Source organism: Acipenser ruthenus, chromosome 8, assembly GCF_902713425.1.
Source record: "Acipenser ruthenus chromosome 8, fAciRut3.2 maternal haplotype, whole genome shotgun sequence".
Lineage (NCBI taxonomy): Eukaryota > Metazoa > Chordata > Actinopteri > Acipenseriformes > Acipenseridae > Acipenser > Acipenser ruthenus.
The window spans coordinates 53,025,843-53,052,873 of record NC_081196.1 but is presented as its reverse complement, the minus strand read 5'-3'; the positions used below and the strand labels follow the sequence as shown (position 1 = coordinate 53,052,873).

The 27,031-nt window shown below is 39.7% G+C and overlaps 2 protein-coding genes across 7 annotated transcripts in view; both read left to right on the top strand.

Moving 5' to 3' along the window:
- LOC117406988 (immunoglobulin-like domain-containing receptor 2) overlaps positions 1–10,426 on the top strand; it is a 41,536-nt gene extending 31,110 nt beyond the window's left edge. For 2 of the 5 annotated variants that reach the window (XM_034011497.3, XM_034011495.3), the window contains 4 exons: positions 1,672–1,785; positions 2,550–2,754; positions 5,061–5,772; positions 6,333–10,426. In XM_034011497.3, the coding sequence (XP_033867388.3) occupies positions 1,672–1,785; positions 2,550–2,754; positions 5,061–5,772; positions 6,333–6,368 (1,067 nt within the window). In that variant the 3' untranslated portion in view covers positions 6,369–10,426. The remainder of the gene's footprint in view (positions 1–1,671; positions 1,786–2,549; positions 2,755–5,060; positions 5,773–6,332) is intronic. The other 3 variants (XM_034011496.3, XM_034011499.3, XM_034011498.3) reach the window with 3 other exon arrangements.
- A 2,913-nt stretch (positions 10,427–13,339) lies between these two features.
- LOC117406861 (immunoglobulin-like domain-containing receptor 1) lies at positions 13,340–25,389 on the top strand. Of its 2 annotated transcripts, none has more exons than XM_034011220.3 (8): positions 13,340–13,705; positions 18,315–18,485; positions 18,787–18,936; positions 19,693–19,812; positions 20,373–20,519; positions 21,490–21,615; positions 22,905–23,755; positions 23,950–25,389. In XM_034011220.3, the coding sequence occupies exons 1-8, from the start codon at positions 13,657–13,659 to the stop codon at positions 23,986–23,988; spliced, it is 1,653 nt and encodes a 550-aa protein (XP_033867111.3). In that variant the 5' UTR covers positions 13,340–13,656; the 3' UTR covers positions 23,989–25,389. The 2 variants fall into 2 exon arrangements, with proteins under 2 accessions (XP_033867111.3, XP_058885217.1); XM_059029234.1 differs by lacking the exon at positions 13,340–13,705 and adding an exon at positions 13,835–13,922.
- The last annotated feature ends 1,642 nt before the right edge of the window (positions 25,390–27,031 follow it).

The window sequence follows — 27,031 nt, the reverse complement described above, 5'->3', positions numbered from 1 at the left end:
CGGAAGACAACACGCGGAACGCCATTACTGGATGTGCCACTTTGGAGCCCCATATACTGTATTTTATGTTGCTGTATTATGATAAATTGTGTGTAATTACAAAGTACAGTGGTGAAAAAACCTGCTTTCACATCTAACTTTTGGTTTTTAGCTTTTGGTTTCTATAAGAACTGAACTACAATAGTGTAGTGAGACTCCTCATTGTGTGCCTCCAATTATTCTTTAACTATGTGTTCTGTTGTTTATTGTGTCAAGGCTGATTGATGTCGATTCTTTTCTTTGAGATAAGCAATAACTCACACCCAGATGATTCGTACTGGGGATGTGTTGGTTGTTTCTGCTGTTGCAGCATGTACAGGAAAAGGACTTTGTGATTCTGTTTAGATCGGAGGCTGATTAGCTGAAACATAGAGCTTTGCCCTTGTGAGCAATGTTTGAACTTTGTTGAATATATTGATACGAGTCCAGTAACGTTCTGCTGCTCGACTGGAATTTGAAGAATGTGTGTGAGGTATGCGGGGGGGGGGATCTTGTGTTCCATTTAGAATGTAGGTTGTAAGTTTTCCGGGAGTATACTAGTCACCGCTCATTTTATAAGTAGTACAGTAGATAACTGGTTTGCATTGATAACTAGTAAATTGATATTTTATGAGTAATATCTATAAGGATAAAAAGTCTGCTGCCTAATTTATGAAAATATTATTCTATCTCTATTTTTGAATGGTGTCAGCTGCCTTTAGCTAATGCCTTCGACAGCGCAATATCATTTGTCAGAATGACGTGTAGTCCTCCTAAATGCCTAAATGACTGTCACATTTTTTACAGGCTAAAGGGGTTAAAACGACATGACCATCAATGAATTTGACCTGACCAGTGCATATAGAAAACAGTACAGGGCTTGAGAGAAAACATTTCATTCAAGTTTACCATCACTTTCCAGGTGTTGTAGGATGAATATGACCGATGTGTTGAGTCTAAAGGGAAACCCAGGGTACAGCAGGACCTGCAGGTGCTACAGCTTCTTGTGTTGCTGTCTGGACTCACTACCTCTGGGGACCCAGGAAAAACAGATTGCTGTATTGATTAAAAACTGAATGCAAGCTTTTATTGGTCTGCTGTAGCACTGGTTTAATGTAGGCTACTGAACTCAAACTAGAAATGGTAAATACTTTGCTGCTGTTAATTGTCAGCACTGCAGTGCTTTGAAACAGTGCCAACTGGTGGGCTTCTGTGTAAGTACTTCTACAGAGCAATGTGGAACCTGATGGTTCACCAGGGGAGTTTATCACAAATTACAGTTGACTTGCTTACATAGAAAAACAGTAACCCCAGGAACATGCACTATATTAGGTAGTCCATGGTAACGGAACCACTGTAACTGTGGGAGGAACATGCCTGTTGTGGTAATATATAATAAATGTTGGTAATTGAAAAGTAATTATGTCTAAATAAAGTCATTCCACGCCCCAACCATTAATTAGTTTTGAACACTTATTTTGAAGTGTGGCTGCCTTCATTCAGTAGCTGACAGAAGCATGGGTTGTGTTGTGCAGCGTTCTGTAACCCAACTTATGGGAGTCGGAAAAACCTTTCAAATTTATTCCCTTTAAATGCGGAAGAAATCTTTTTTTTTTTATCACATGTCCGCATTGTTTATTGTTCTGTCCCCAGTTCGCAGTGGCTACCGAATCCAGGCCAATAAGGAACAGGACTGTATGAAGGTTCTGTACTACGTAGAAAAGGAGCTTGCTGAGTTTGATCCTGCCAAGAGAACGTATGAGAAATGTAAGGCACACTTTGACTTGACTTTCATGATATTCATCAACACGAGCATGTGAAATGATCTGACTCCACACAACAGGGCTCCACGGGGTAGTGATTCACAAGAACTCGAGGAAAACATACTTGAAATCTAACCGTAAAACTATCTGTAAATGCATGCCAGTCATGTACTGTGTAAGTGCTTCTGAAATCAATGAAGGCTTACAAGTCAAGCATTGTAAAGTGTTGATTGCTTTATGTGGCCCTGGTGCATTAGGGCACTGATGTCATGAGTGTCAAACCTGAACATGTTTCCACATTTTTTTTTTTTTTTTTTTTTACAGCACAAACAAATTCACTGCCTGTAAAGGAAGAAATCATATATAAAAAAGCACCCTGCAACTATGTAGCTTCCATTCATTGTAAATCAATAGCATACTGCAAATTATAGCTTGTTAAAACATAACATGAACCAAGAGATGCACAGAACTTCGAGTCATTACATTGAAGTCACTAACATGAGGCTGACCTTGCTTCGTAAAAAACGATACACCACTTCTCCTGCCTGTGACTGTAATGTCTTTCTTGTTTTGATAAGACATACAGTATATGGGATATGCTGTTATCCATTAAAATATCCATTTACATAGTTTAGAAGTTTCATCTGCTTTAACTGCTTTGAAATGGATACACGCCAAGCTCAGACCTACTGCACACCTTAATGTAGGCCAGTTTGTCTGACCGTACCTAACGGATGGCTGTGTACTGTATGTCTCGTGTCTTGACAGCCAGCACCATGTCGGAGCTGAGCTCTCTTCACGAAGGGGACGCGGATTTCCGTCAGTCCTACCGGCGGGTTCAGAAAAAGGCTCTTCCACCAATCGGTGACCAGGATGACGACCCTTCCTTCACCTCCACTGCAGCCACCCACACGAGGAAGTCGGCCCGGCACCCCCAGCGCATGAACAGGTCTGAAGAGCAGTACCACAGCAGGTAGCATTCACCTTTCATTCCTCCTCACCTGGATTTAAGCACTGCATACTGCTGGACGCCACAGTCCACAGCTAGCAGGCAATCCCCTTTAATCCCCTTTAATCGTTGTAGATGATTTAACCTCTTACAGGTCCACACCTTTAACTAATTCCACATGGTTTGATAACACTGTTGTGTAAAACCACAGACCAGGGCTGGGTCTTCATGAGGACTTTACCAAACGACAAGTGATCTTGTCTGGATATCTACGGTTTTATACAGATTAGGGGTGTCTCTTTTCCTAGGGAGAGCACTCTGCTCTTCATTTGCATACCTTTGTATTGTGCGATGTGCCATTTCGGTAGCCACTAGAGAGCGAAGGGAAGAAGCAAGTAGTGATTATGGTAAAGGGGTAAAGTTTGAATTAAGACAGCCCCTTTTTAACCTGGTGGAGTTACAAGCAGTTACACCCGACCATGAGGACCTGGGGTTATATAATAGTCTTTTGGGGGCCTCTTTTGTCGTTGTCAGCAATGAGGATGTGCAAAAGAAATCATAGCTGCTTCCATTGGGAGTTCCAGTACAAAACAGCACCACCTACACCAGCATGTTTTAACAGTGGTTTCCAAAACCTGTGAGACACATTGCAGCTAAATCTCTAATAGTTGTTACAGTTTGATATGCATAAATAAGAATAATCTGCAAATAAAATACATACACATTGTCGACTAACTTAGTGATACCAAAATACAAAAGAAAACCACATAATTGCAAAACAGAAGAATAGTTAGCTAAACACATAGTTTCCCAAGACCTTAGGCTCTCATCTATATTTAACCACAGTAGACATCACTGTCTTACTCACAGAACAGTCACATTTGAATTTGATATTGAGACTTTGAGTCTTTTACATACAGTGGCGCATTGGAACTTAACAGGTTAAACTGAATTCCAAATGTCCCAGGTGCTACATGGGGGAGTTATACAGTACAGTAGTTCATTCCAAAACAAATTGCTTTCTTCTGGAATATGTCCAGAAGAAATATGTTCTTTGTGTTGTTCCAAAAGAGAAATTGCTTCACTGTATACAGAAATTCAACAGCAGCTTTTAAGAGCCTTTTTCATATTATCCCCCATAGCCTCCTACAGTATTATCGGCATGCAATTTATTATTAATATGCTATATGCAAGTGCTGGACACACAAGTAATATGCATATCCTCAAATCTCAAGGCACTGAAGGAGGACTGGGTATAGCAGGCCTGTTCTTCACTGATGAAATGTTTGTGTCCCAAACAGGCACATGTTTCATTAAAATAGTAATTATGATTGTGGATTTAAATGTGGATAATAGCAGATTAGAAATAATGAAAGTGAAAGTGAAGTGGTAGATATACATGCTAATTTAGACAGACAGCATTTTGATATATACAAACTTAAGCTGAGTAAAGTTAAGTATACTTTACTGAAGAGGAATATGATAGGAATGTAACCTGTAATTGTGTGTGTGTGTCTGTGTGTGTGTGTGTGTGTGTGTGTGTGTGTGTGTGTATGTGTGCATGTGTGTGTGTGTGTGTGTGTGCGTGTCTGTATATAATAGTACTGTAAAAGTACTGTACACCACGCAGTCAGTATTGCACTTGAAACACATCCACTGAGAATATCACTTCATTACTGCTTAATTGGCTTTAGCACTCACTTCAAAATACTGAGGCTAATCAGTATCCACAGTATCCTGAATCCACACCCTGCTCTTTGGGTGTGGTCCATTAACCCTGTCAAAAATCCACCTGAAAACTAGGTGGAAGGCTTCTCTAGGAGTCTGTATTGTATGGGATTGTATGATGTCAGAGTACAGGACTGATGTTTCTCAAGTAGACCATGATAGTTACCTCAAACAAGCAGCTTAACCTACAGTAAAGCTCGTATAACCTACATTTAGTGGCCAAAGAAATTGAGAATGTAAGTCAAATTTGAAAAAAAAATTCTGCCACATATGCAAATGTTGTCATGTGTCAAAACAGCAATTGGAAGGTGCACTGCCTTGCACTGGTTTTAAACAACCAGGTTATCAAAATATGAAGAATTAGTTCAATATGTGGACCACTATGCTACAGGCTGCATGCAGGCTTACAGTACCTGAGGAAAGAATAAGCAGCCAGGTTTATCATAATTTTGGTTATTAAAATGTTATTTAGGGATACAAAAATATATATATTTAGTCTTAATAAAAATGATTTAATGTTGAACTGTGTTTAAATAAAAAGCCTGTCTAAACATTGGCGTGGAACATGGAGAATGAGGAGTACTGTTTTGTTCCTATAAAAGCAGGTGGAACCCCAGATCTGAGCACCTTCAGAGAAAAATGTTCCCAGCCAGCGGACGCACAGGGTCTCTGGATGAGCTGGAGGAGTTTGCAGAATCCTACCATCAAAAAGGGAGGCGCTCTGAGTACAGGGACCCAGAGCCGGATTACAGACAGGACTGCGAGACCAAGGAACACTATCCACCCCCCTTCGGAGACCAGCACCATTACCGTGACGACAAGCCAGCCAGAATGGACCGGCACCAGTACCAGGAGTCCTTCCCTGACGAGTACTACAGCAAGCGAGACCGGAGTCGGGAGGGTTTTTACGAGTCGGACAGGGAGCGCACGTACAGCCCTCCTTCTCCCAAGAGGAGAGACCTCAGCGACGGTTACCCGCCTCGGTACCCTACTGCAAACAGGGCCTACGACAACACGTACCTAACAAGCGTTCTGGAGAAGAAAGCCAGGGGCAGACCACCGGAGGAGAGCTTCAACTGTGAGACTCCCTGTAAATCCAGCTCCAAAAAGAGCAGCAACATTCATTACAGCCGATCTGCCAGTTACAGACGTGAAGAGGAAGATTCGTTGCCACCTTATTCGGAGAGAGATGCCGAGCGGCACAGGCCACTGGAGTCCTCAGCAAGGCCTTTTTCCTACACAAGGGACGGCACACATGAGATCAGCATGCACGCCGCGCATGAGAGGAGAGAAAGGGAGAAGCTCAGGAAGATGGTGAGTTACTTGTAGGTTTGCAATGGCGATTAGGAAGTTGTACACCTCACCGGGTAAATAGAAGTACCCCTCCATGAGGCAATTGAATACTCAGTTGTAAAATGATATGTTGTGCTATTAGCTTGACTTTTTGTTTATTGTAGCACATTCAATCTCTCGGTTATAACGCTCATATTGTGTGTCCCCCGAGACCTGCGTTATAGCGAGGGAGCACTGTATATGAATTATACTGATACTAATACAGTACTGTCATCCGGAGGAATAAAATATGAAATATAGTTTTTGTGGACCTTTTAAGTTTAATTTGGCCATATGTATGCATGATAACTCACTGAAGTGTTTTTGAATATTAATCAAGAGATATTTAATCTGGTGTACAGTACAGCTGACTGCACATTTCTAATTCACTGATAATGCCATAGGTTGTATGGTTTATTTTTTACAGCCTGAACTAACTGAGCTCTTAATTTTCTGTGTAGTTTTGTTTGGTAGTCACTTGCATGTGTATGTGAGGTTTTGAAAAGCTCTTTATTTAACCTTGAGTTTTTGGTGTTTTACAGAACACTCTACCCAGCAGAGATTCCCTCATAGTGTGAAACTGAAAAAGAAGATGAATCTGTTTTTTTCAAAGGAGAAGGGAACACCAAAGTCCAGTGGTACTCTTTAGGTTTCACTCTCCTGGCGTAGTTTGATGGAGATGTAAGTACCACATGGATTAGAGGCCCCTGTGTACTGACCGACTGGATACCTACAGATTTCAGTCCAGGATTGATACAGATGAGCCAGGATTGGAACTCCACCTCAGTACTGTCAATGTCACAGTGTTCTTAGAACATTCATCTGTACGTCACTGTGCAGCTTTCAGACTTTCAAACTTATAAAACAACATCAGTGTGCCTGGCTATTTCTATCATGCTACTTGAAGAAGACCGAAACGTTGTAGCTAATTGTTCAAATAGAGTTTTCAGGTTATCAGTTACTTTTTCTTCTTTTTAGATTTCTATTTTAAAATTCAGAGTTGTAGGATTGTCTACAATGTGAAAAGGTGCTATGTGGAAAAAAATCAGAGCCTGGAGCCAGACTGCCACTATTAACCAGATATCTGCTGTATGTATGAAGCAACAGTCTGACTATGGGGGTGCAATATTATTTTCAAGATGTATTAAACAGATGCATTTTAAAGACAGATACACTCAGCTAATAAACAGGTCCATCATCTGATAGCTCCACTCACAAGTTCACTTGCTCTACCAGTGCAGTGTCTGGGTGACGTTTTAACCACCCTGTATAATTAAAAGAAGAAAATAGCATGCACTTAATATCCGTGGTCAGTGTTTTAAAAAACGGTATTTCAAAATGTTGATCTGTTGATCAGCCTCCAGTAAGGATCTCAGGTGACAGGGGCCTATATCTTAGTGTAATGTTACAGGTGACAGGGAGGTACAGTTGCACAGAAAGATTCATCGACATGGCCAAGATTCACATTCAGAGTCCCCGGCTCTACTGACTGTAAACGAAAACATTCTGTCAGAAGGATATAGTCACAGAAGTTAATGGTGTGCTGCTACATGTCTAAATATTCAGTGTTTTAGATATAGAGAGAGTGAGAGAGTGCCTCTAACTGCTTTATAATGTCTGTTGAGCTTGATATCTGCAACATGTGGAGTGTCTGGAATATAATATTGATACTCTAAACCGAGATTACAAGACAGGGTCTTCCCGTCTCAAGCCAAATATTTTCCACATGGCATCTTCTTTTTATTATGTGTATAGCAAGCAATACTTCAAAACACAGCCATTATATAGCTGACTTGAATTGCAAAACAACAGGGAACTTGCATGTTGTACTCTCTGTGTTCTTTTCTTAGTAAAAGTGACCCTTGTGCTATGGGAAGAGCAGTTACATCCAGCTACTGGATTAGCCATTTGACTGCAGTGACCACATGTGCCTTTCAGTGGCTCATGTGTTCATTTTATCCTTATTCTTAATTTTAAACACATTATGAAGAACATAATCTCTTGATCAGAATTGCAATTTGGTAACTCAGAATTTGCATTCCTTGGCATATACTCTAGCCTCTAGTTAATTCCAGGGTGTACGTATAGTTTGAGTGTGGTGTAAGTGGATGGTGACCATGTTACCAGCTGTAGGTATGTAGTATGAATGCCATTCTGCTGTATATTGCACTACACAGTGTACATGTTGTATATAAGCAACGTACAGGGGAAAACTCTTGTTGCAGATTATGTCTTTGTGTACATTAGATACAGATTTCTATACCTACACAATACATACAGGTAGTTCAGTTAGCAACACACCAATGTAACATTTGCCATACTCAAGATTACTTATCCACATAAACCACAAAACAAACTCTTACACAGCAAGCAGTTATTAGTTTAAAATATGATAGAGTGCTTTATCTGCACACATCAAGATAAGGAAAACATTTACAAATAAAACATTAAGCATCATTGAAAGGCTGTTCTATGACGTCTTTTCTCTGACTAGCTTTTTTAACATAATTGGTCCCTCTTTTATTGTGCTGAGAAAGTCGTGGTTCTTGGTTTTTCACATTCATTCAGGACATGCAATCATTCAAACACTATAGATAAACTGCTGTATCTGGCTACCTTAGCTGTTGGCAGCAACAAACAGCAACTTCGTCATCATCAGGCAACAGTAATAATAAGAGCATGAGAAGGGAGTTTTAACCCTTGTTTATCACTACTTTAATGTTGGCAGTCAGTGTGGGGTTTTTAATGATCTCCAAGGTGTCCCCCAACAAGGTCAGTGTTACAGGAGGAGTCTCCACTGCAATGACTGCAGAAGAGTTTCTCCCTGCCATTCCTTTAGAAAAGTGTAATAAAGCACAGTGAAAGAATGGTAAAGCACTGGTAAGCATTGTAAATTAAGGTAATAACCTTGCATAGTATTGTGAGTGGCTGCCCAAGCTACCTACCATTACCTCTGTATTGTTTCTCATTGTGGATCACATTTGACCAGACACTCAGGATTTCATCTTTGACAGGCCTCGATAAACACATTACAAGCTGACACTTTCTAGTTGTCATTGTGTTTGAAGACAGGCAATCGATTCTGCCTGAGAGAGAACCTTAACATTGAAGCTTTATGACTTGTGAGTAGACTGAAAAAAGGGTGTGAAATATAGTATTAATATCACCTAGGTTCCCTTCCCAGTGCAATCAAAGAAGGTGTCAAGTGTGTTTCGTTATGCTTACTCAGGTGGTTACAGTATGTGGTTAGTGTGTCAGTAAGCTGGGGCAGCTCTGTGTAGGAACCAGGACCATTCCTCTCGTTTGGTGCGTGCCTATGCTAAGTTTTGAGTCCATAAGCTTTTTCACAGTAACCCACAGTTTTTTAACTGCTAGGTTTCTGTTGTGTGAATCTGTTACCACTGCTGTACACATAACCTTGATATGCAAGAATGTAATTGTTAACAAATATACATTATATGTTAAAGAAGGGCCACATTTATATTTACGCCAAAATGTATTTTACACCATTTTTTGTGAATTAAAAATACAGCTGTTATTGTCATAAAACTTGTAAACAAACAACCCAGAAGATTAATTTAATATGTCTAAGTGTCCATACGTTGTTTGCCGTTAGTTTTGTAATGTTTTATTTGTCTGTTCATTACTGTGTATCAAAAAAAGACTTATTCAAAGGCAAAAGGAAAAAGAATTTGGTAAGAATGATCCACCTGACAAAGAAAATCTGGTCTAACAGTATTATTATCCCTGCAGAGGGTACACACACACGAATGGCACACTTTAGAATTAGTGTCACTTATCCCATTGTGATGAAACGTTGACATTCTTTAGCACAAGTTAGTGGAGAAATGGCTCAGTTTGACATGTTTACAGGTACAGAAGGTGGATGTAATCATGGTAATCTACATGGTCATGATACTGATGGTTCTGTTTTTGTATTTACAACTCTTGGCAGTGGGGATGTATGCAAAAAGATGGCTACCGGGTATAAGTAAGTTATTTGCAAAGAGTTGACAAAAGCCATCTGCAGATAGCAGGGATGGAAATAAGACTCCCATTACATAGCAGTTTGATCTGTTCCTGGTTTTACTGTGAGTTTTTTACCTGAGCTTTTTACCTCTATACTGGCTAATCAAGCTTGTATTAAAACCTGGACTGGGCAAAACTGCTATGCAATAAGTCTTATTTCCATCCCTGAGATAAAGTAGTATTGGAGAAACACATCACAGTAATGGACTGTCTGTGAACCAAAGACAAGGTGGGGATTTACTTGAGGGTTCAGGGGAGATTCTGGTGCAAAAGGTGAGACATTTGATTAGTTTCGTAACACTGAGATTTCTCCCAACTAGAAGGAAACCAGGGACATGTTTTCAAAGTGTGAATCTTTTCAGCACTATCAAGTTGTTTATTTCTCATTTTGTAACATTCTTTCAAAAATCGGAGTAACCTTTCAGACTAGTATAAATGCTTTCGAAATGTGTCCCACAGGTTTATTGTCTTTCTGCGATTTGTATCATATATTGTTTAACCTGAACAGTCTTACTTTATACAGCATCTTGATAAGATCTAGCACTATCTTGTTTTATGTGTTTTTTTCATTTGTGTGAAATAAAATAAAAAATGTCATTTTATTATACTTTCTATTACATTATGACTTTTATATTCCAAATATTGTGTCTTTTAACACCTTCTGTAGTTTAATTTTGGTTCATCTGACATGGAATGAAAGAATAGTCTTTATTTGCTAACCAATTGTGTCTAAATGCTAAAATGAAAACCCTTCCTAACATTATACATTACAGAATAACATTTGAACAGTGAACCAAATTATTATTATTATTATTATTATTATTATTATTATTATTATTATTATTATTATTATTAGTAGTAGTAGTAGTCGTAGTAGTATTACTAATTGTGTGAAATTAATAAGAATTTACTTTAGTAAATACATGAAGCTTTTGACTGGGAGAACAAGACAAGAGCCCTGCAGTTTCAGTAAATCTAATTAAATATCTAATTCAAGGTCACCTCTATTAGGGTATCAGTTATGGTTTCAAGGGGAGAACCCCACAAAGCCAGGTCTGTAGGCTGTACAAAACCACCACCAATGTTTGTACTGCGATATGATAAATGCAAGTAGTACACAAATCCCACTACTTCAATACTGTACAATACACCTTACCTCCCATTTGTATTCATATGTTCAGATGGAAATATCAAGCTCTGTTTTTGAATACTGGGTGAATTAGAGCAGTCCAAAAGCAGTTTAACCAGCCACTCCAACGCAGTTGTGTGATATGCAGGGTAACTCTGGTGTCAGAAGAAACTTACTTGGTGTTTTGCAAAGCTCCCAGACCGAAACTTCAATACCAGGAAGCTGTTGGCCTGAGAATTAAGCAGGTGTTTCTGCCTCAGAACTGTGGTTATGTAAACATTATAGGATTTAAATAGGCCAGCCTACTTCTTCAGAGGAGGGGACCGATCTACTACAGTAATTCATACCAGTAACTCTTATCTAATAGCCGATTAGATAAAGAATGTTAATATGTGGTTCAGTCCAGTATACAAACAGGTGGGTTAAAACTAGACCGTTCTAAGAAATCTCTGCTTGCTAATGATAAATTCTGGCAAAAAGGTATTACAACAACAGAAACCATGCTTTTGTAGAGGCATTCAGAGTTGTCAGTATAGTTAAGAGGTAGTACCTTGTGATTTTAAAAGTCATAAATATTTTGGAAAAGTTAATGTCCAGCTTCAACTGAAGTAAGAATAACTATCTAAAAGCTAGAAAAGTCACATTTAACTAAATGACAACTTAAGACTTCTAGTAGTATTTCTTCAGTGGTATGAATTAGTGAAGGTGAAGCCACACTGAAAAGTCTTTCAGTCTTTAAACTTCATAAAAATACCATTCCTGAATGTAATGCATCTCATGTTTCTATAGTTAACAACACAATAAGAAAATACATTATGTGCCAGGCAGGGTCAGAAGGAGCCCAAGCCCAAATCCAGGCCTAATGCTGTATTATGTGATCCCTCTAAATCTCCTCTCAAAGACTTTTTTAATGCATCCCTTTAAGAATGAAGACATCTTCTCTCAGGACAGTGTTCTCAGGCACTCCCCCACTGGATAACAGAAGCCCTCCGTTGTTCCTGTGTGTGAGCAGAAGAGGATGAAAGGCAAACTCCTGCCTTCAGATGGTAATTAATTGAGGCCCCAGTCGTTGTCTTTTTTCAGGCGGTCTCCTGACAGCTCACACTGTGGACTAAACCCCAGACCAAATAAAAAAAAAAAAAAAAAACGCTTTTATCAACTAGCGAAACATGTGAGAATTACCCATGTCAATAAAACGATTGAACAAATACAGACTTAGAGTTATGGTTCAATTCAGAAATTAAAGTTTCAGCCTTCTGTAGACTCATCAGTGCAGGCTGTCATTGTTTGCATTACGGTTTTAGCTGCTCAAGGATGCATGCTTCCTTCTGCCTGCCACTTAGCAGAGGTCCCAAGTTTCATCCGCTGGAATACTGGCCCTGCCTGTTTGCTGCGGGTACCCCCCCCCCCCCCCCCCCCCCCCCTCCTCTAGAAAATGTTGGACAATGATTATTCTGACCTAACTGATTACAATTACAGTTCGAAGCAATAAAAAAAAGAAAACGTTGGTTAATTTAAAATGATACAATTTGCAATTGGAATTGAGAACCCATCAATAATGGAATGTACATACAATCATATGTTGATAATGACAAACTTCAGTTTTCTACATCAGAAACAGTTTAATCCTGTTTCTACATTCATATGCTTATTCAGACTGTAGTCTTGTGTTGCGCACTGAGGCCGAGAACCAGCCTAGATTCACTTTAAATGAATCACTTGGGTGGTCTGCTTAGTCATTGTAAACATTCAAGACTCTTACTAATGGTACTTCAGCAGCAGTAAGAAAATTACTTGTTATATTCACACGGCTTGTCGTGATGTTATTTTACAAAAAATAAAAAAATAAATAAATAAAATACAAGCTTTAAATATTTTAAATATGAAATTATTTTAAATGTATCTGCCAGTATAATTCAATAAACCGTCTGACCACACAGGCTACAAATGTGTGCACTAGTTCCTGAACTTTCACTGCTGCTTTACATATTGAATTCGCTGGGTAGCTTGTGTTACAACCCCCCCGTTAGTGATTGCCGGGTGATTGATCAGTAAGCTGTAGGAGTTAGTGACACCAAGTGGTGATCTGCCAAAGGTACGAGTTGAATATTTATATACTTTATTTCAGCCTTTTTTCACCCGTGAGAAACATGGTGTCAAATGCTATGTTATTTATGTATTTATTTATTGTAAATGCCGGTGGTCAAAAACTCGTGTTTAAGTTGTGTAAGTTATCTGATACATAAACCACAGCATAATGGTTCAATTTTAATATTGTAACGTTGAATTATAGTATAAACCGACATTTTGAAGTTTAAATACGTCTAAAGACTGAACAACATGTATTTATGCTCTGAGTCATTTTACATAAAACGCACTGGCAACCTGCTCTCTTGGTCACGTGATTCACCTGTCTGGGAGGGGTCATACAACAAGCACAAACAGAAGTAGGAGGGCAGACTTTTATTATGAAGAGATGTCTAAAGGAAAACTACTGAAACCGGTTTTTTGGAAAACAGGATACCACCAGACGCATACAGATCTCAACAGGTGCAAAGTAAAAAAGCAAAATTAAGGAATATAAGTGTTGACAAAAAAAGATCAAATCCATTTTGGAAACGTAGATCTTTTATTACAATGTGATTATTAAAAAAAACTAAACTAAATCGGATAAATAAGGCAACCTTTAGGACTGTGGATCAAATACAATGAGGAAACTGATACTGGCTGGGTTTCTGCTTGGTTGCTTTTCAACAGGTAAGTTTAAAACCAAGATTTCGATGTACTATCGCACATAATGTCGGTACAACATATTGAATCAATTAAAATGCTTACACAATTATCTTTTACCCTTTTAACCAACAAAGTAATTCAAAAGTTGAGTATCGGTGTGCTGGGCAAATGGCGCATGCGCTCATGGTTAATGCCCGTCAGGTGGAACTGGTGCTGTTATTAACTCATCAACAACAAAACAGTAGGGACAATATTGTGCTATTCATGTTATTTATTTGATTTTAGGGAGTATGTTTCATTGTGTACTTGTATTCATTCTGTTGTTGTTGTTAATAATAATAATGATGTGTTTGTATTGATACTGTATTTGGGTAACAGTGGAACTTGTGGGGTGGTGTATGTAGCCAGGCTCAGCTGCCATTATTAAGTGCTCAGTAGTTTGTTTTTTTAAGTTTACATTTGATAATTCAGTGTTGGGAAGTGACCATTTGTGTCTTTGTTTAGGTTTGGACCGTAAAAATAAGTCTAGGTGTGGTGTAGTTTTTACACAGTGACAGCAGCCAGTAAACATGTTTATATCAAAGTTTTGTCAATCTTAATTATAACTACATTTGTATTGTAGTAGGCCTACGCTGTTTGATCAAATGTTATTAAATGACCACCTCATAACGACTTTATGAACCCTTTGCTGCCCAATGTCCAATATATTTGACTGGGAAAATATTCATTAAATACAGGTATGTTAACATACCCAGGGTAATAAAGGGTTAATTTCTTTTTAGATTTCCAGTCTAGAGCAGTGGTTTTCAACCCCGGTCCTCGGGGACCCCCTGTGTCTTCTGGTTTTCATTCCAGCTGAGCTCTCAGTTACTTACTTACACCCTTAACCGAAGTAATAATTAGCTTAATCAGACCTTTTTAATTGTTCTCAGCTCCTACAAAGTTGCAGATTAAGTTATAACATTTTCGAGTAATGTTGAAATCTCCAACTGTTTTAGAGCTGAAAACAAGTAAAAAGGCCTAAATAAGCTAATTATTAGTTCAATTAAGGGTTAAGTAATTGAGAGAACAGTTGGAATGAAAACCAGAACACACAGGGGTCCCCGAGGACTGGAGTGGAAAACCACTGGTATAGAGAATCCCATACAAGGTCTAGAGATTTTTTAAAATACTGGGAATTCCAAAATCTGGTAATTTTAAAGCAGAAAGCTGTAACCATTAGAAAGTATAGAGATAAATGTGTGTGTGTGTTTATACACTGATGCAAGCCTATGATCTTCTGTTAATGTTTGTGTGCTGACCCACAGAGAAATGCCTACATTTAACAACAGAAGTCCTAACTTCCATACCTGTATTTCCATGTGCTGTAAAGCATATCCCTGTGTATTCTACATTAGAATCCTTTCATTACCAGCAGCTTTCCTCTGAACACCAGCAGCAGCTCTGTTTGGGATGCATTTGCAGGAGTAAAGGGTTCCAGTTCTATATGTTGTGTGCATGTGAAAGAGCTGTGCAACATGGCATGAACTTGTCTCAAGATAATAAAAATGCCAATATTAATGACCTTTAGTCTTTAGCCTATTTTGCTCAGTTGTGATAAAAACATTAGCTGCAGTACCACAAATATCATTTGGGGGAAATACTGAGGAACCTGTCATTTTTTTTCTGTATGTTTCTTTTCCACGATCCTGATTTCTTTCATTTTGCATTTAGTCCCATGCCAGGGGAGGCATGTTACTGATTAACATATATTTGCCAAATCAAAACAAGCATGTTGGTGAGGAAAGATCAGTGACATGAAATGGCAGATCACTATGACCTATATCCACTGTATGTACACTGTTTAAAATGTTGTTACAGACAGACAGATGCCTTAATATTGCCCTGGATTCCGATATTCTGATTCAGTCAAATATGCTGAAGTATGTCAAGACCAAGCTTATTTGCATTAGTGTGCTAATGTTATTTTAAGATGACTGTGAACAAGGCATTTTAATAGATTAATGCGTTTTGTGATTTATTTTAATCATAGGCTTCAATTATTTTAAATTAATGTTATCAAGTACAAAACAAAAGTTTAGTATAAAAACATTTCTATAAAAACACACGTCTGCATCTCAAAACATAGGCCACAATACAAATGCATTCGCACTCCTGAGCGTAAACATCATTCTATGAGCACACGTAACAAATTAATATACAAAAAGCATGTCATTTTTTTGGGGGGTTTTTTAAAACTGAATTTTTCCCTTAGTTAAGGCGGAAATTCGTGAGGCGGACACACTCAGACACGCTCAGCTTGTTCGATGTGGAAATGGAACAGGTTTTAGACTTTTTGCTAAATCATTTAGTTCTATCTGTTCTAGCATCATGGTTGCTGACAGTGATTTGGGGATGCAGTTTGTGCTTTGTGATGTGTTTGTTTTTGGGTTTTTTCTCCAGACAGGTTCCAAGCAGTAGTTAAATGTAATAAACTATAACATTAATATTATGGTCAAATATATAAAAAAATCTCACAATACAGTAAAGAAGAAAAGTAAACCAAAAATGTTACTGGGGAATCGCAGAGATTTCAGCTGGAAACTAAAACTAGTTTTCAGCGTTTGAACAAGGAGAAATGGTAATAGTGGGGCACGACTTCAGTTCTAATAATACAAAATAAAAACACAATACATTTTGTGAAGTAAAAGTGAATGTAGCTTTAGTATAAATTGTGGGGTATGTGCAAGATGAGGCTCACACAGAGATACAGTGTAGTACACAAAGTATGTTCTTCCGGACTTTGAGAATCCACACACTATTCTTTTTTTTAAAGGGTAGGGAATGTATTTAATCAAATTCGTAGCCATGTTTGAAGAAAATGTAGGACCTGGACTGTCCGACCTTTCAATATTACAGTAGTTTCTTTTTTCAACTGGATTGATTGATCTACCAGTATTTCTGGTTTGTCCAGTTCACATAAGTAGTACAGGAAGTCATACATGCCACCAGTTCCTTCATATTGGTGGGTCAGTCATGATTTCCCAGTAGATGTCCATCGTCCTGACGTTCAGAAGCAAAATCCTGATCTTTCTCCTGCTGTCTCGCAGCTCTCTTGTGCACGTTGTTTCTTCATTAAGAAGCAGAGAAATTGTGGTGCTCATTTCAGCTTGCTGTGCACTGACAATATTGTGTCTGTTTACAGGAACAGTTAGTAACAAAACATCAATCAGACCCAGTCACACTGGAGAAGTATATACTGTGGGCAGCAGTGTGGAGTAGTGGTTAGGGCTCTGGACTCTTGACCGGAGGGTCGTGGGTTCAAGCCCCGGTGGGGACACTGCTGCTGTACCCTTGAGCAAGGTACTTTACCTAGATTGCTCCAGTAAAAACCCAACTGTATAAATGGGTAATTGTATGAAAATATAATGTGATATCTTGTAAGTCGCCCTGGATAAGGGCGTCTGCTAAGAAATAAATTATTATTATTATTATTACTATAGCTTCACCTCTGCAGGTCTAATCCGATTGGGTGTAAAGGTGAGGGAGGCAATGAGACATTTGGTTGATTCAGTAAAAACAACCTCTTGTTGGCTTAGCAAACTGTTGTATAGATGTCCAGTTTTATGGTTGAGAGTTAAATGTGCCCACCTGCTTGTTTTATTTTGATTTGAAAATGATTTAATATGTCAAATTTTACAAACAAGCCATCCCCCCACCACCCTGTCATTTTGCTTATACCAAACACATACAGCGACTGAAAAAAACAAAACAATTAGCATAACCAATAGCATGTAGGGCAACAATAAGCAGTCAAAATGATAGTAATACAACACGACAAGTCCACTGTCAGGATACAGGAATGGAAATTAGACTCCCATGGCATAGCAGTTTGATCCGTTCCTGGTTATACTACCAGTTTAATAAGACCTGAGCTTGTTACCTATACACTGTGGATGATCAAGCTCCTAGTAAAATTGGAATGGGTGAAACAACTATGCATTAGGAGTCTTATTTCAATCCCTGGGGTACTTCACCATCGCTCAAATCTTAGATATGGAAGAGCCTGGTAATCGAGCCCCTAGCATTGACTATCAAAGTGTTAGATCAAGTGTTCATGACTGCCCTTGCAACAGGGATATTTATACAACACAAGAATGCAAGTAACCTCCAAGTCGGCAGGTACGCCTGCATTTCCTGTTCTGAGAGAGCTACATGCCGCTGATGCTTCTGACTGTCGGTCAGCTTTATCATGGGCCAAGCCAAAGTAGCTGTTTTAAAATCGCACACAAGACAGAGATGGGGGTTGGGCGTTCACAATGTGTTGTGTGTTTTAAGGCTGCTGATAGTCACTAGGCTTAAAATTGATTTTACATTTTACAAAATGACCTGCGACCTGGAGAATTTTAAAATAAAATGGTGTATTAACAATTCTGTTTGTGAGGGTGATGAATTAAGGGTTAATTTGTCTAAAATGTGTAGTGTTGATATTGATTAATCTTTCTCCTTTTTGTTTTGATGGCAATGTCATTGTTTATATTTTATATAATTGATTTATTAAAGAGCTCTCTCTCTCTCTCTCTCTCTCTCTCTCTCTCTCTCTCTCTCTCTCTCTCTCTCTCTCTCTCTCTTCCCCCCCCCCCCCCCCCTTCAGGATGCGTTGCTATCCTGGTGATTGTGCCTGAGACACAGCGCTACACTTCACTTTTTGCCAGCGTTAGACTAAGATGTGACTACTCCACCTCCAGCAACCTTCAGGATGTTTTGGTCACCTGGCGTTACAAGTCGTTTTGCAAGGACCCCATCCTTGACTACTATTCTGCAGGTAAGCAATGCAAGCCGTTTGTAGTCTGTTTTGGTGTAGGATGAGTGGGTGAAACAGACCTGCTTCTACTGATGCAGGTCAAGAATACAATAAACCATAAAAAAAAAACCCTGAGCCTTGAATTTGTGTACTGGTTTGCCATTATAAATCGCGTATGAAAAATCAACCAGTCATATTTTAGGATTTGTCCAAATTTCCAATACGTCTTGCTCTCCAAAACCAAAAACAGCAGTATGTTTAATAGCAGGACAAAACACATAGGAATTTGTGATTGCTAATGTAAATGTATTGCATTTACCAGGGTATCAGGCTTCCTTGCAGTTGGGCCAGGACCCTGCCAATGATTGCTCGGACAGCATGCGAGAGGTGAGGGTAGTGATCCAGAAACGAGGAGGGAATGAGCCTGTCCTGGGAATCGAATACAGGCAGCGGAAAATCACCATTCAAGACAGTAAGTGTTTGAAACACCTGGTATGTGAACACAGTCCCAAGACCACTAATAACATTGCTGTAGTTACCACCTATACAATCCATTTCAGCCTTAGAGTAAAACATTTTTCCAGCTGCTTTCAAAGATAGTGTTCCTAAATCCTGCTCAGCTTTCTATTAAAATAGAATTTTTGGGTAATGATTTGCTGCATTCCTAACTAGGTTTAACAATAAGGCTACAGTCAAGGTTTAAACCATTCGTTTCAATGATCAGTCACTGTTTAGTCAATCATATATTGTCAATTTAAAAAAGAAACATGTATTTATGAATTTAGCATAATATTGTACAATATAAAAAAAAACTATGGATGATTATAAGGTCTGGGTTTGAGGCTGTAGTTGATTTCAACTGAAAATCCCAAGGCCATGAAAAATGTATGTTCAGCTTCACAGGGACTGGATACAAGGTATTAATGCCGTTGTGCCTTGTTGATGTGTGGCTGCTCGCATTCAGCCTATTGGGGTTTGTTGTGACTCGGTATGGAATCTTGAGAATGGAAGGAGTGTTAACAGGGAAGGCTTGAAGCTGTGCTCACTCTTTCATTTCTTTTGGTGTTCAGTGCTTTGTTTATAGGATTTAATAAGAGCAGCTATCACGGGGGAGGAAAGTCTCCAGTCTGGCACTATCGCAGCAGATAGAATTGATTTATGTAATACTTGACAGTGGTGGTGTGCTGTAAGAGCCGACCTAAATCGCTGCATTTCTCTTCTTTCCCAGAGGCTGACCTGGTGATTAATGAAGTGATGTGGTGGGATCATGGGGTCTATTTTTGTTCCATTGAAGCATCAGGCGACACCACAGGCGACTCTGATAAGGAGATCAAACTGGTGGTTCACAGTAAGTAACTGGAGAAATATCTTTTACCCGTTTTACTGTCAGACAGTATGATTTTAATGATAAAAATGATATTAAACAAGTTAATTAGAAACACCAGCGACCAGTCCACAGGGGTCGCTGGTGCGCAGTGAGCCGAGGACACCCTGGCCGACCTAAGCCCTCCCCACCCAGGCAGCGCTCTGACAATTTGCTCTGCCCCCTGGGAGCTCCCGTCCACAGTTGGCAGTGGAATAGCCTGGACTCGAACCAGCGACGTCCAGGCTATAGGGCTCCCGAGTGGCGCATCCAGTCAAGGCACTCTGCGTGGAGTGCAGGATGCGCCACTCGGGAGCCCCAACAAAAGTTTATTTTAAGGCTACTTTTGTCTTGACTTCCTGTGCAGAAGGCATTAAGCCAGCACCTTTGAAGGAAAGTGAGTTTTTAACTCAGGTGGGGCTTTAATATCTGTTCTACAGGAAGAGAATCTATGTGGTTGCAAAATGTGTTCGGCAAGCTAACCCATCACAATCATTTCTCATGTCACCATGATCACGCTCTCCTCCTCTGATCTCTTCTTCTAGACTGGCTGGTAGTGATCTTCATCATCCTGGGCATCCTGCTTCTGATCCTGCTGCTCGGGGTTTGCTGGTGCCAGTGCTGCCCACACCGCTGCTGCTGTTACGTGCGCTGTGCCTGCTGCCCTACCAGGTGCTGCTGCCCGGAGAAGGGTAAGCAGAAGGCTGAAGAATGCAGAATGCATTGTGATTTTGTACTGTCAATATATCCTAAACCTTTTGGGATTCAGACTTCATATAATTAATGTTTAGATGTCTATAATACAGTAAATGGTGCCACGTAGTTGTTAAACATAGAATTAGTTGTGTTGTACTTGAATAGCTAAACCAACTTTCATTAAATTTTGATGAGCGGCTCATTGGATAATTGGACTTTTCACCAATGACCTATATTGTAATGACCTTGTGCTTTTCTTTTTAGTATATGTGTATAGAATAGCACATTTATTGGAACACCCCATTGCTTCTGTTGTGTTGATTTGTTGTGCATATGAAATCAAACCACTGGAACTGAAAATATTGGAAAATTGTCAAAATAGGCAAATGAGTATTTGTCTAATTTAATTGATGACTTTAATAAGCTATACATGCAATTAATTAAAATAGCAAGAGAAAAGGAACACACAGCCACAAATTGTAAAATGCGTGAGACTTTAGGAGTTTAAGATGTAATTAAAGCACAAAGTGGTCTGTCATTTTCACATGAGTGCCTATTGTCTCTATCACTGATTACTGACTGCAAATTGAAATTCTCACACCCTGAGGTTTTCATGGAGGTGTGTAAAGAATATCAATGACGAATCTCGCACACGACTGTGTGATGCAACTTTTCAAACTTAAACAACATCATTCTACCTGGCTATTTCTACCATGCTGTCTAAAGAACCAGAAGAATGTGTGTGTGTGTGTGTGTGTGTGTATAATTATATATTACACACACACTTATTTTGTTAATACATGTAGGGTAAACAGAACAAAATGATTGTGATTTTCAACTTTTTTAAAGTGATTTTTATGTAAAACATTTGCTTGTTTTTTGTGTGTATTTTCTGCCTCATGATATGTAGTAATACATTCTCAATACCTGCACGTATTCATGTATCCATCTCTGTGTTCTTTTCAGCTGTGATGCGCTACAAGATGATAAAAGAAGCACAAAAGGCTCTTATGCCCTGGGCTGTGGGACAACCTATTTATGCACCGGTGGGTTCTGGATCTTCAGCCTACCACTCAAACCCACAGCTTAGAGGTACAGTACAGCACTGCCTTATGGTGAAAGAGGGCATCTTATTTTTTCAACTTGTGCATTGTGCATCTTCAGTGCATTTGTTACATAGTGAACATGCATAAGAGATCTTCAATGTTTCTGCATTTTGTTTAATCCATTCAGGTGAACTTTTCACACTCAGTCATAATATATTAAGGCTCACCTGGTAAAAGCACAGCCACGTGGTGTGCAGGGCGAGTCATACAGTCAGGGGAGTGCAGGTTTGTGTCCTGGCTGTGCGAAGCCGACGGTCTTCGCTGTGGATTCCGAAGGGAGCATCCTATAGGCTTCCATGGGTTAGGGAGCCAGGGATTTTTTCTTCTCACCACACTACAGCGCACCCTACTGGCCAAGCACCATGTGAGCTCTGGTGGACACCTGCAGGGCTGGCCTTTGTCCTCCAGAGGCCAGTAGCTCGCTGACATTCGCTTTCGAGTTTCTGAGTATAAAAGAGGAAGCTGGCTTGGTTGTGGGATCGAAGGACGCCCACTAAACTTTCAATTCTGAGCTGTGTGGGGAACCTCTGTGGTGAGGGGGTCTGAGCTGTGTGGAGGACCACTGTGGTGAGGGGGTCTGAGCTGTGTGGGGAACCGCTGTGGTGAGGGGGTCTGGGGTAACGGCTGTGGTGAGGGGGTCTGCTGTGTGGGGAACTGCTGTGGTGAGGGGAAAACAACTGGACATTCTGTGTTGGGTAAAATAATTGGACACACTAAATAAAAAACAATTATATATTCAGTACTAGGAAAATAAACTTGGTAATAAAACTAGCATTTGCAACATTATGATAAAGATTCCTCATTGGAGCGTGTGTCTAATTGACTTTTCATTATGTTTTGCTGGACTTCCTGCTGCCAGTAGATGGCAGTAAAGCAAAGCAATGCAGCCTACAGCCTACAGCCTACAACACTGACACCCTAGATATATCTTTAGCAAGTTCAGTGGTTGTAAAAAACATTTAAATAAATCAAACATAGAAGCATATTGTGTTTACAGTTTAAAAACATGAGTCACTTTAAGTCGTATTTTTCTGCTTTTAGATTGATCTGGGTTGAACAATATTACAGCTGAAAGTAAAATAACTTTTTACAGTCATATTGGTTTGAAAAATGTAATCTGATGAGCCCTGAAGCCACAGTGGATTAGCCATATGATGATTTTCACCCAGTTAGTAGAGATATCTAATCAGCATCTATCTGTAAGCAACAGTCTTGCTTTTCTGATGATTATTTTCTGTTTCACTTGCTTATTGATGATGATTTGCTTTATTTCAGACTATTCCTTCAAGCAGAACATCCCAATGATGCCGCTGCCTCCCCCGACAGTTCAACACCCTGCCAGTAACTCTGTCCTGGACTACATTGAGAATCAGATGAGGACCCTGGACTCAAACCACCCATTGCAGCAGCTGCCACCGCCGCAGCACCGCGGAGCAAACAACATCCAGTTCCGGGGAGGCCCGCCCAGCATTCTGTCATCGTTGAACGACATTGAGGTGCGGGAAATTGACAGGCGCGTTATCCACCTGCCGCCCATCGTTGAGGGCCTGTCCCATGACAACTCATCGCAGGGCAACAGGGGTTACTATTCAGGAAGCGATAGGGGTGCCAGAGGGCCCCGCAACCAGGGAGGATCCAGATCCAGTCAGGACTCCAGCCTTCTCAACCGGCAACAGCCCCAGGACGCCAGGAGGAGGAGAGACGATGTACAGAGCAACAGACGGAGCCCCAGGAGGGATTTCTCCCCTCCCCGCCGGCAAGACTTGCGCAGCTACAGCGACGAGTCGGAATACGATGGCCACAGGAGGCCTGCCGCAGGGAGGAGGGGACGGGGTGACACTGGAGGCAGCGGTGGCAGCAGGTATGCGGGCCATCGGAGATCGAGGAGCAGGGACGATCTCTTCAATGAACCACGGCGCCCGCAGCGCAGGGAGAGGAGCTTCTCCCCGCCAGGCAGGCGCTCCTGGAGCTCTGACGAAGACCTCAGCCGGAGGGGAGGCAACAGCAGGAGTCGCAACAGAGACCGGGAAGGAGACTGGCCGGAAAAGCCTCCTAGCTACAGCTCGGTAGATATCCTGCCAGGGAGAGCCAACAACCGTGCACACCGCAGCAATGAAGTATATTCAGTAAGTACCAAACTACAAATGCTCATGTTAAAACAGTAAATAAATTGAGGAGGGGAGGCTTTAGGATTTTAAAATCCAATGAGATTAAAATGTACAGCATATTGTTTATAATGTGTTAGCTCTGGCAGGAGGAAATTACACAGAAAAAAGCCATCTGTTCTTTCTACATCATTTTTCCTTTTTTTTTGTTGCAGGAAAGAAGTTCCCGGAGTGGAAGAAGTATGGTGATATGAAGCAAGGCACCTTTTTTAGCATTTCTGTAAATACAGTATTTTTTTTTTTGTTTTGTTTTGTTTTTGAACCATTACATTTTTTGTATTTTTTTATTTTTTTTATTTCATATTTACTCATAGCTTCTTCAGTGTATTTGTAATAAGATGCTTATTGTAGTGCTGTAACGGAGTAGTCGTATTTGATTATTTGGATGAAGCTCTCCACAGATGAGGTGTCATTGGTGTTGATTGGCTTACTTTAGCATTCCAAGTGAAACAAGGGAAGAAACAGCTGCTGGGGTTTGTGTGGATTGCTGTTTTCCAGAGAGTCTAAGAAAAGCAGCAATCATCACAAACCTAAGCAGCTGTTACTTCACTTGTTTCACTTGGAATGGTAAACCAGCCCTATCAATGCCACTGACCCTCCCATGATTGTCAGCACCTGGTTTCTGTAGAGAGCTCACTCCACATAATCCAATAATCAGTTGATGCAGGACTAGCTTATTTGTTGTTGTTCTTCTGTCCAAATGCTGTCTGTAAATGAAAACATGGCCTTTTGAGAAATACCACTAGTGACTCTGTGGACAGGACCTCATTCCATCTTCATCAACCATTTATAATTCCAGCCCAACTTGATAGGAACCAGAATGAATGGGACCAAAGGGCATGCTGGTGGGTCTGAGCCTAGATCCTGGGAATTGGATTTCCACATCACAAAACCGCTAAAGATGCTGGGTATCACCTTATGTATGCATTCTATATAAATAACTGCAGGGGTGTCGAATCACAGTGCTGGAGGGCTATTCCACTCCAGGTTTAACAGGTAAAATGATATCATTAATTACTTCAGGGCCTGGATGGAGGTTTAATTAAACAATTTAGAACAGGATTGGAACAAGGACCAGGAGTGGGAGGGTCAACTTTGGACACCTCTGAATAACTGGATGGACATAGAAGCTGCATTCTCCAGGACATAATGACTTTTGGTATTATTTGGGAAATGTTTTAATAATGCTGAAAATAATGTTGTTGTTTTTTATATCAAGCTGAGTTAATTGGTGGTTTGATAAATTATGTAAATGTTTTCATGGACTTTTTTTCAATCCCATTTTCCTTATGCTGCGTAGTTAATGTTGATTACATTTAGCTAAGAACTCTTTTTATAACTATTATTAGTACCATACTCTTCTCAGAGAGTTTATCACATGTACTTTTCTTCTTGTCCGTATTCATTTGTATAATTTTCAGTTTCGGTCATCACATCTTGGTGAGATCTGGTTCACCACAGTGTAACCATCAATAAGAAATACCAAGTGGAACAAATGTGGAAATTCTTACATCCACTTTGGGCAAGAGTGTAACTGATTACACTCTGGGGAGCCAGATGTATTTAGAGGTTTTTCTATAGTGAGGACACAGGGCTGCTTTAAAAAAAAAAAAACCCAAAAAAAACAAACAAAAAAAACTCAAACACCACACAGATTACATTAGTTAAAATAACTACCAAGTTGCTACTTAGGGAGGGGAGGATAAAGCAAAATGAACTGTATGTATTTGAGATTTGGAATATGAAACATGGAAATGGGCACAGATTAATTCATGTCTTTGTGGTGTTTCTGGAATTCTGTATGGAGTGGATTTGAATTCACTACTGTAAACTTTAAACAAATATTAGGGGAAAAAAAGAAAATTTGACAAGTCAATTCAGGATAGAACTTGTGAGGATTTTATTGATTTACCAAACAATGTATATATTTCAGAACATTATTCAGGGTTGAAATTCTGTTATGGGGAACATGACATGCATAATGTGTGCAGTACAATGTTGAACCTCTCTTTTATGCCTGTCACCGACTCGGTCCAGTTTGATTTGACACCGTAATTGTGTAAGGATTTCTTTGTTTAAATATTTGTTTTAACTTTCACACTCTTTGTATTTTGTGTTTTATTAACAAGTCGTTGATTATCTGTTGAGATGTTGTTCTCCTCATTGCTTTTCTTCCCTATTCAGGAATTTAAATGGGAAGTTAAACTTGATGTATTTAATACAGTTTGCATTATTTTGCCTGTGTTTAAACTATGCTTTTTCTAAAATAGGTCCTGTATTCTTTTAAACAGTAAATGCTATTCACATGTGTGGTGGAGTCAAGTGAATATTATGTTTACCCCACAGATGCCTGGACTTCAGCTTAAGTCACTGCTAATGCTGAGTCCTGATGGCCCAGTCTTTTGATTACCTCATTATAGGCAATCTGATGCTTTGATGTTTTGACTGTTAGCTGTTGAGAGGTCCCAGTATCCCATGACAGTTTGGAAAGTGAAAATGAAAGACCAAGGGGGGGGGGGGGGGGGGATCACTATGCAACGTAATTTAGATCCACTTTTTATTGCCTCGCGAAACCAGGAAATTATGATTATGTTGCCGTGTCTGTGATGTATTTGCATAGTCTATCCACTATGAATACTTTGTATTAACAGACAGGTGGGGGGCATATTTATTCCATGTTGACAATGTATAGCCTCAGCTCATATACAGTGCCTTGAAAAAGTATTCAGACCCCTGACCAATTCTCTTATATTACTGAATTACAAATGGTACATTGAAATTTCGTTCTGTTTGATATTTTATTTTAAAACACTGTAACTCAAAATCAATTATTGTAAGGTGACATTGGTTTTATGTTGGGAAATATTTTTAAGAAAAATAAAAAACTTAAATATCTTGCTTGCATAAGTATTCAACCCCCACAAATTAATATTTGGTAGAGCCACCTTTCGCTGCAATAACAGCTTTAAGTCTTTTGGGGTAAGTATGTACCAGCTTTGCACACAGTGTCGGAGTGATTTTGGCCCATTCTTCTTGGCAGATTTGCTCCAGGTTGTTCAGGTTGGTTGGACGACGCTTGTGGACCACAATTTTTAAATAGTGCCACAGATTCTCAATGGGATTGAGATCAGGACTTTGACTGGGCCACTGTAGGACATTCATCTTTTTGTTCTTGAGCCACTCCAATGTTGCTTTGGCCTTGTGCTTGGGATCATTGTCCTGCTGAAAGGTGAATTT

Coding starts and splice junctions, on each gene's coding strand:
- LOC117406861 (XM_059029234.1), top strand. CDS start 13,850: ATGGCGCATGCGCTCATGGTTAATGCCCGTCAGGTGGAACTGGTGCTG. Junction 20,520..21,489: donor GTGCTGCTGCCCGGAGAAGG/GTAAGCAGAAGG, acceptor TGTTCTTTTCAG/CTGTGATGCGCTACAAGATG. Junction 23,756..23,949: donor GCAGCAATGAAGTATATTCA/GTAAGTACCAAA, acceptor TTTTTGTTGCAG/GAAAGAAGTTCCCGGAGTGG.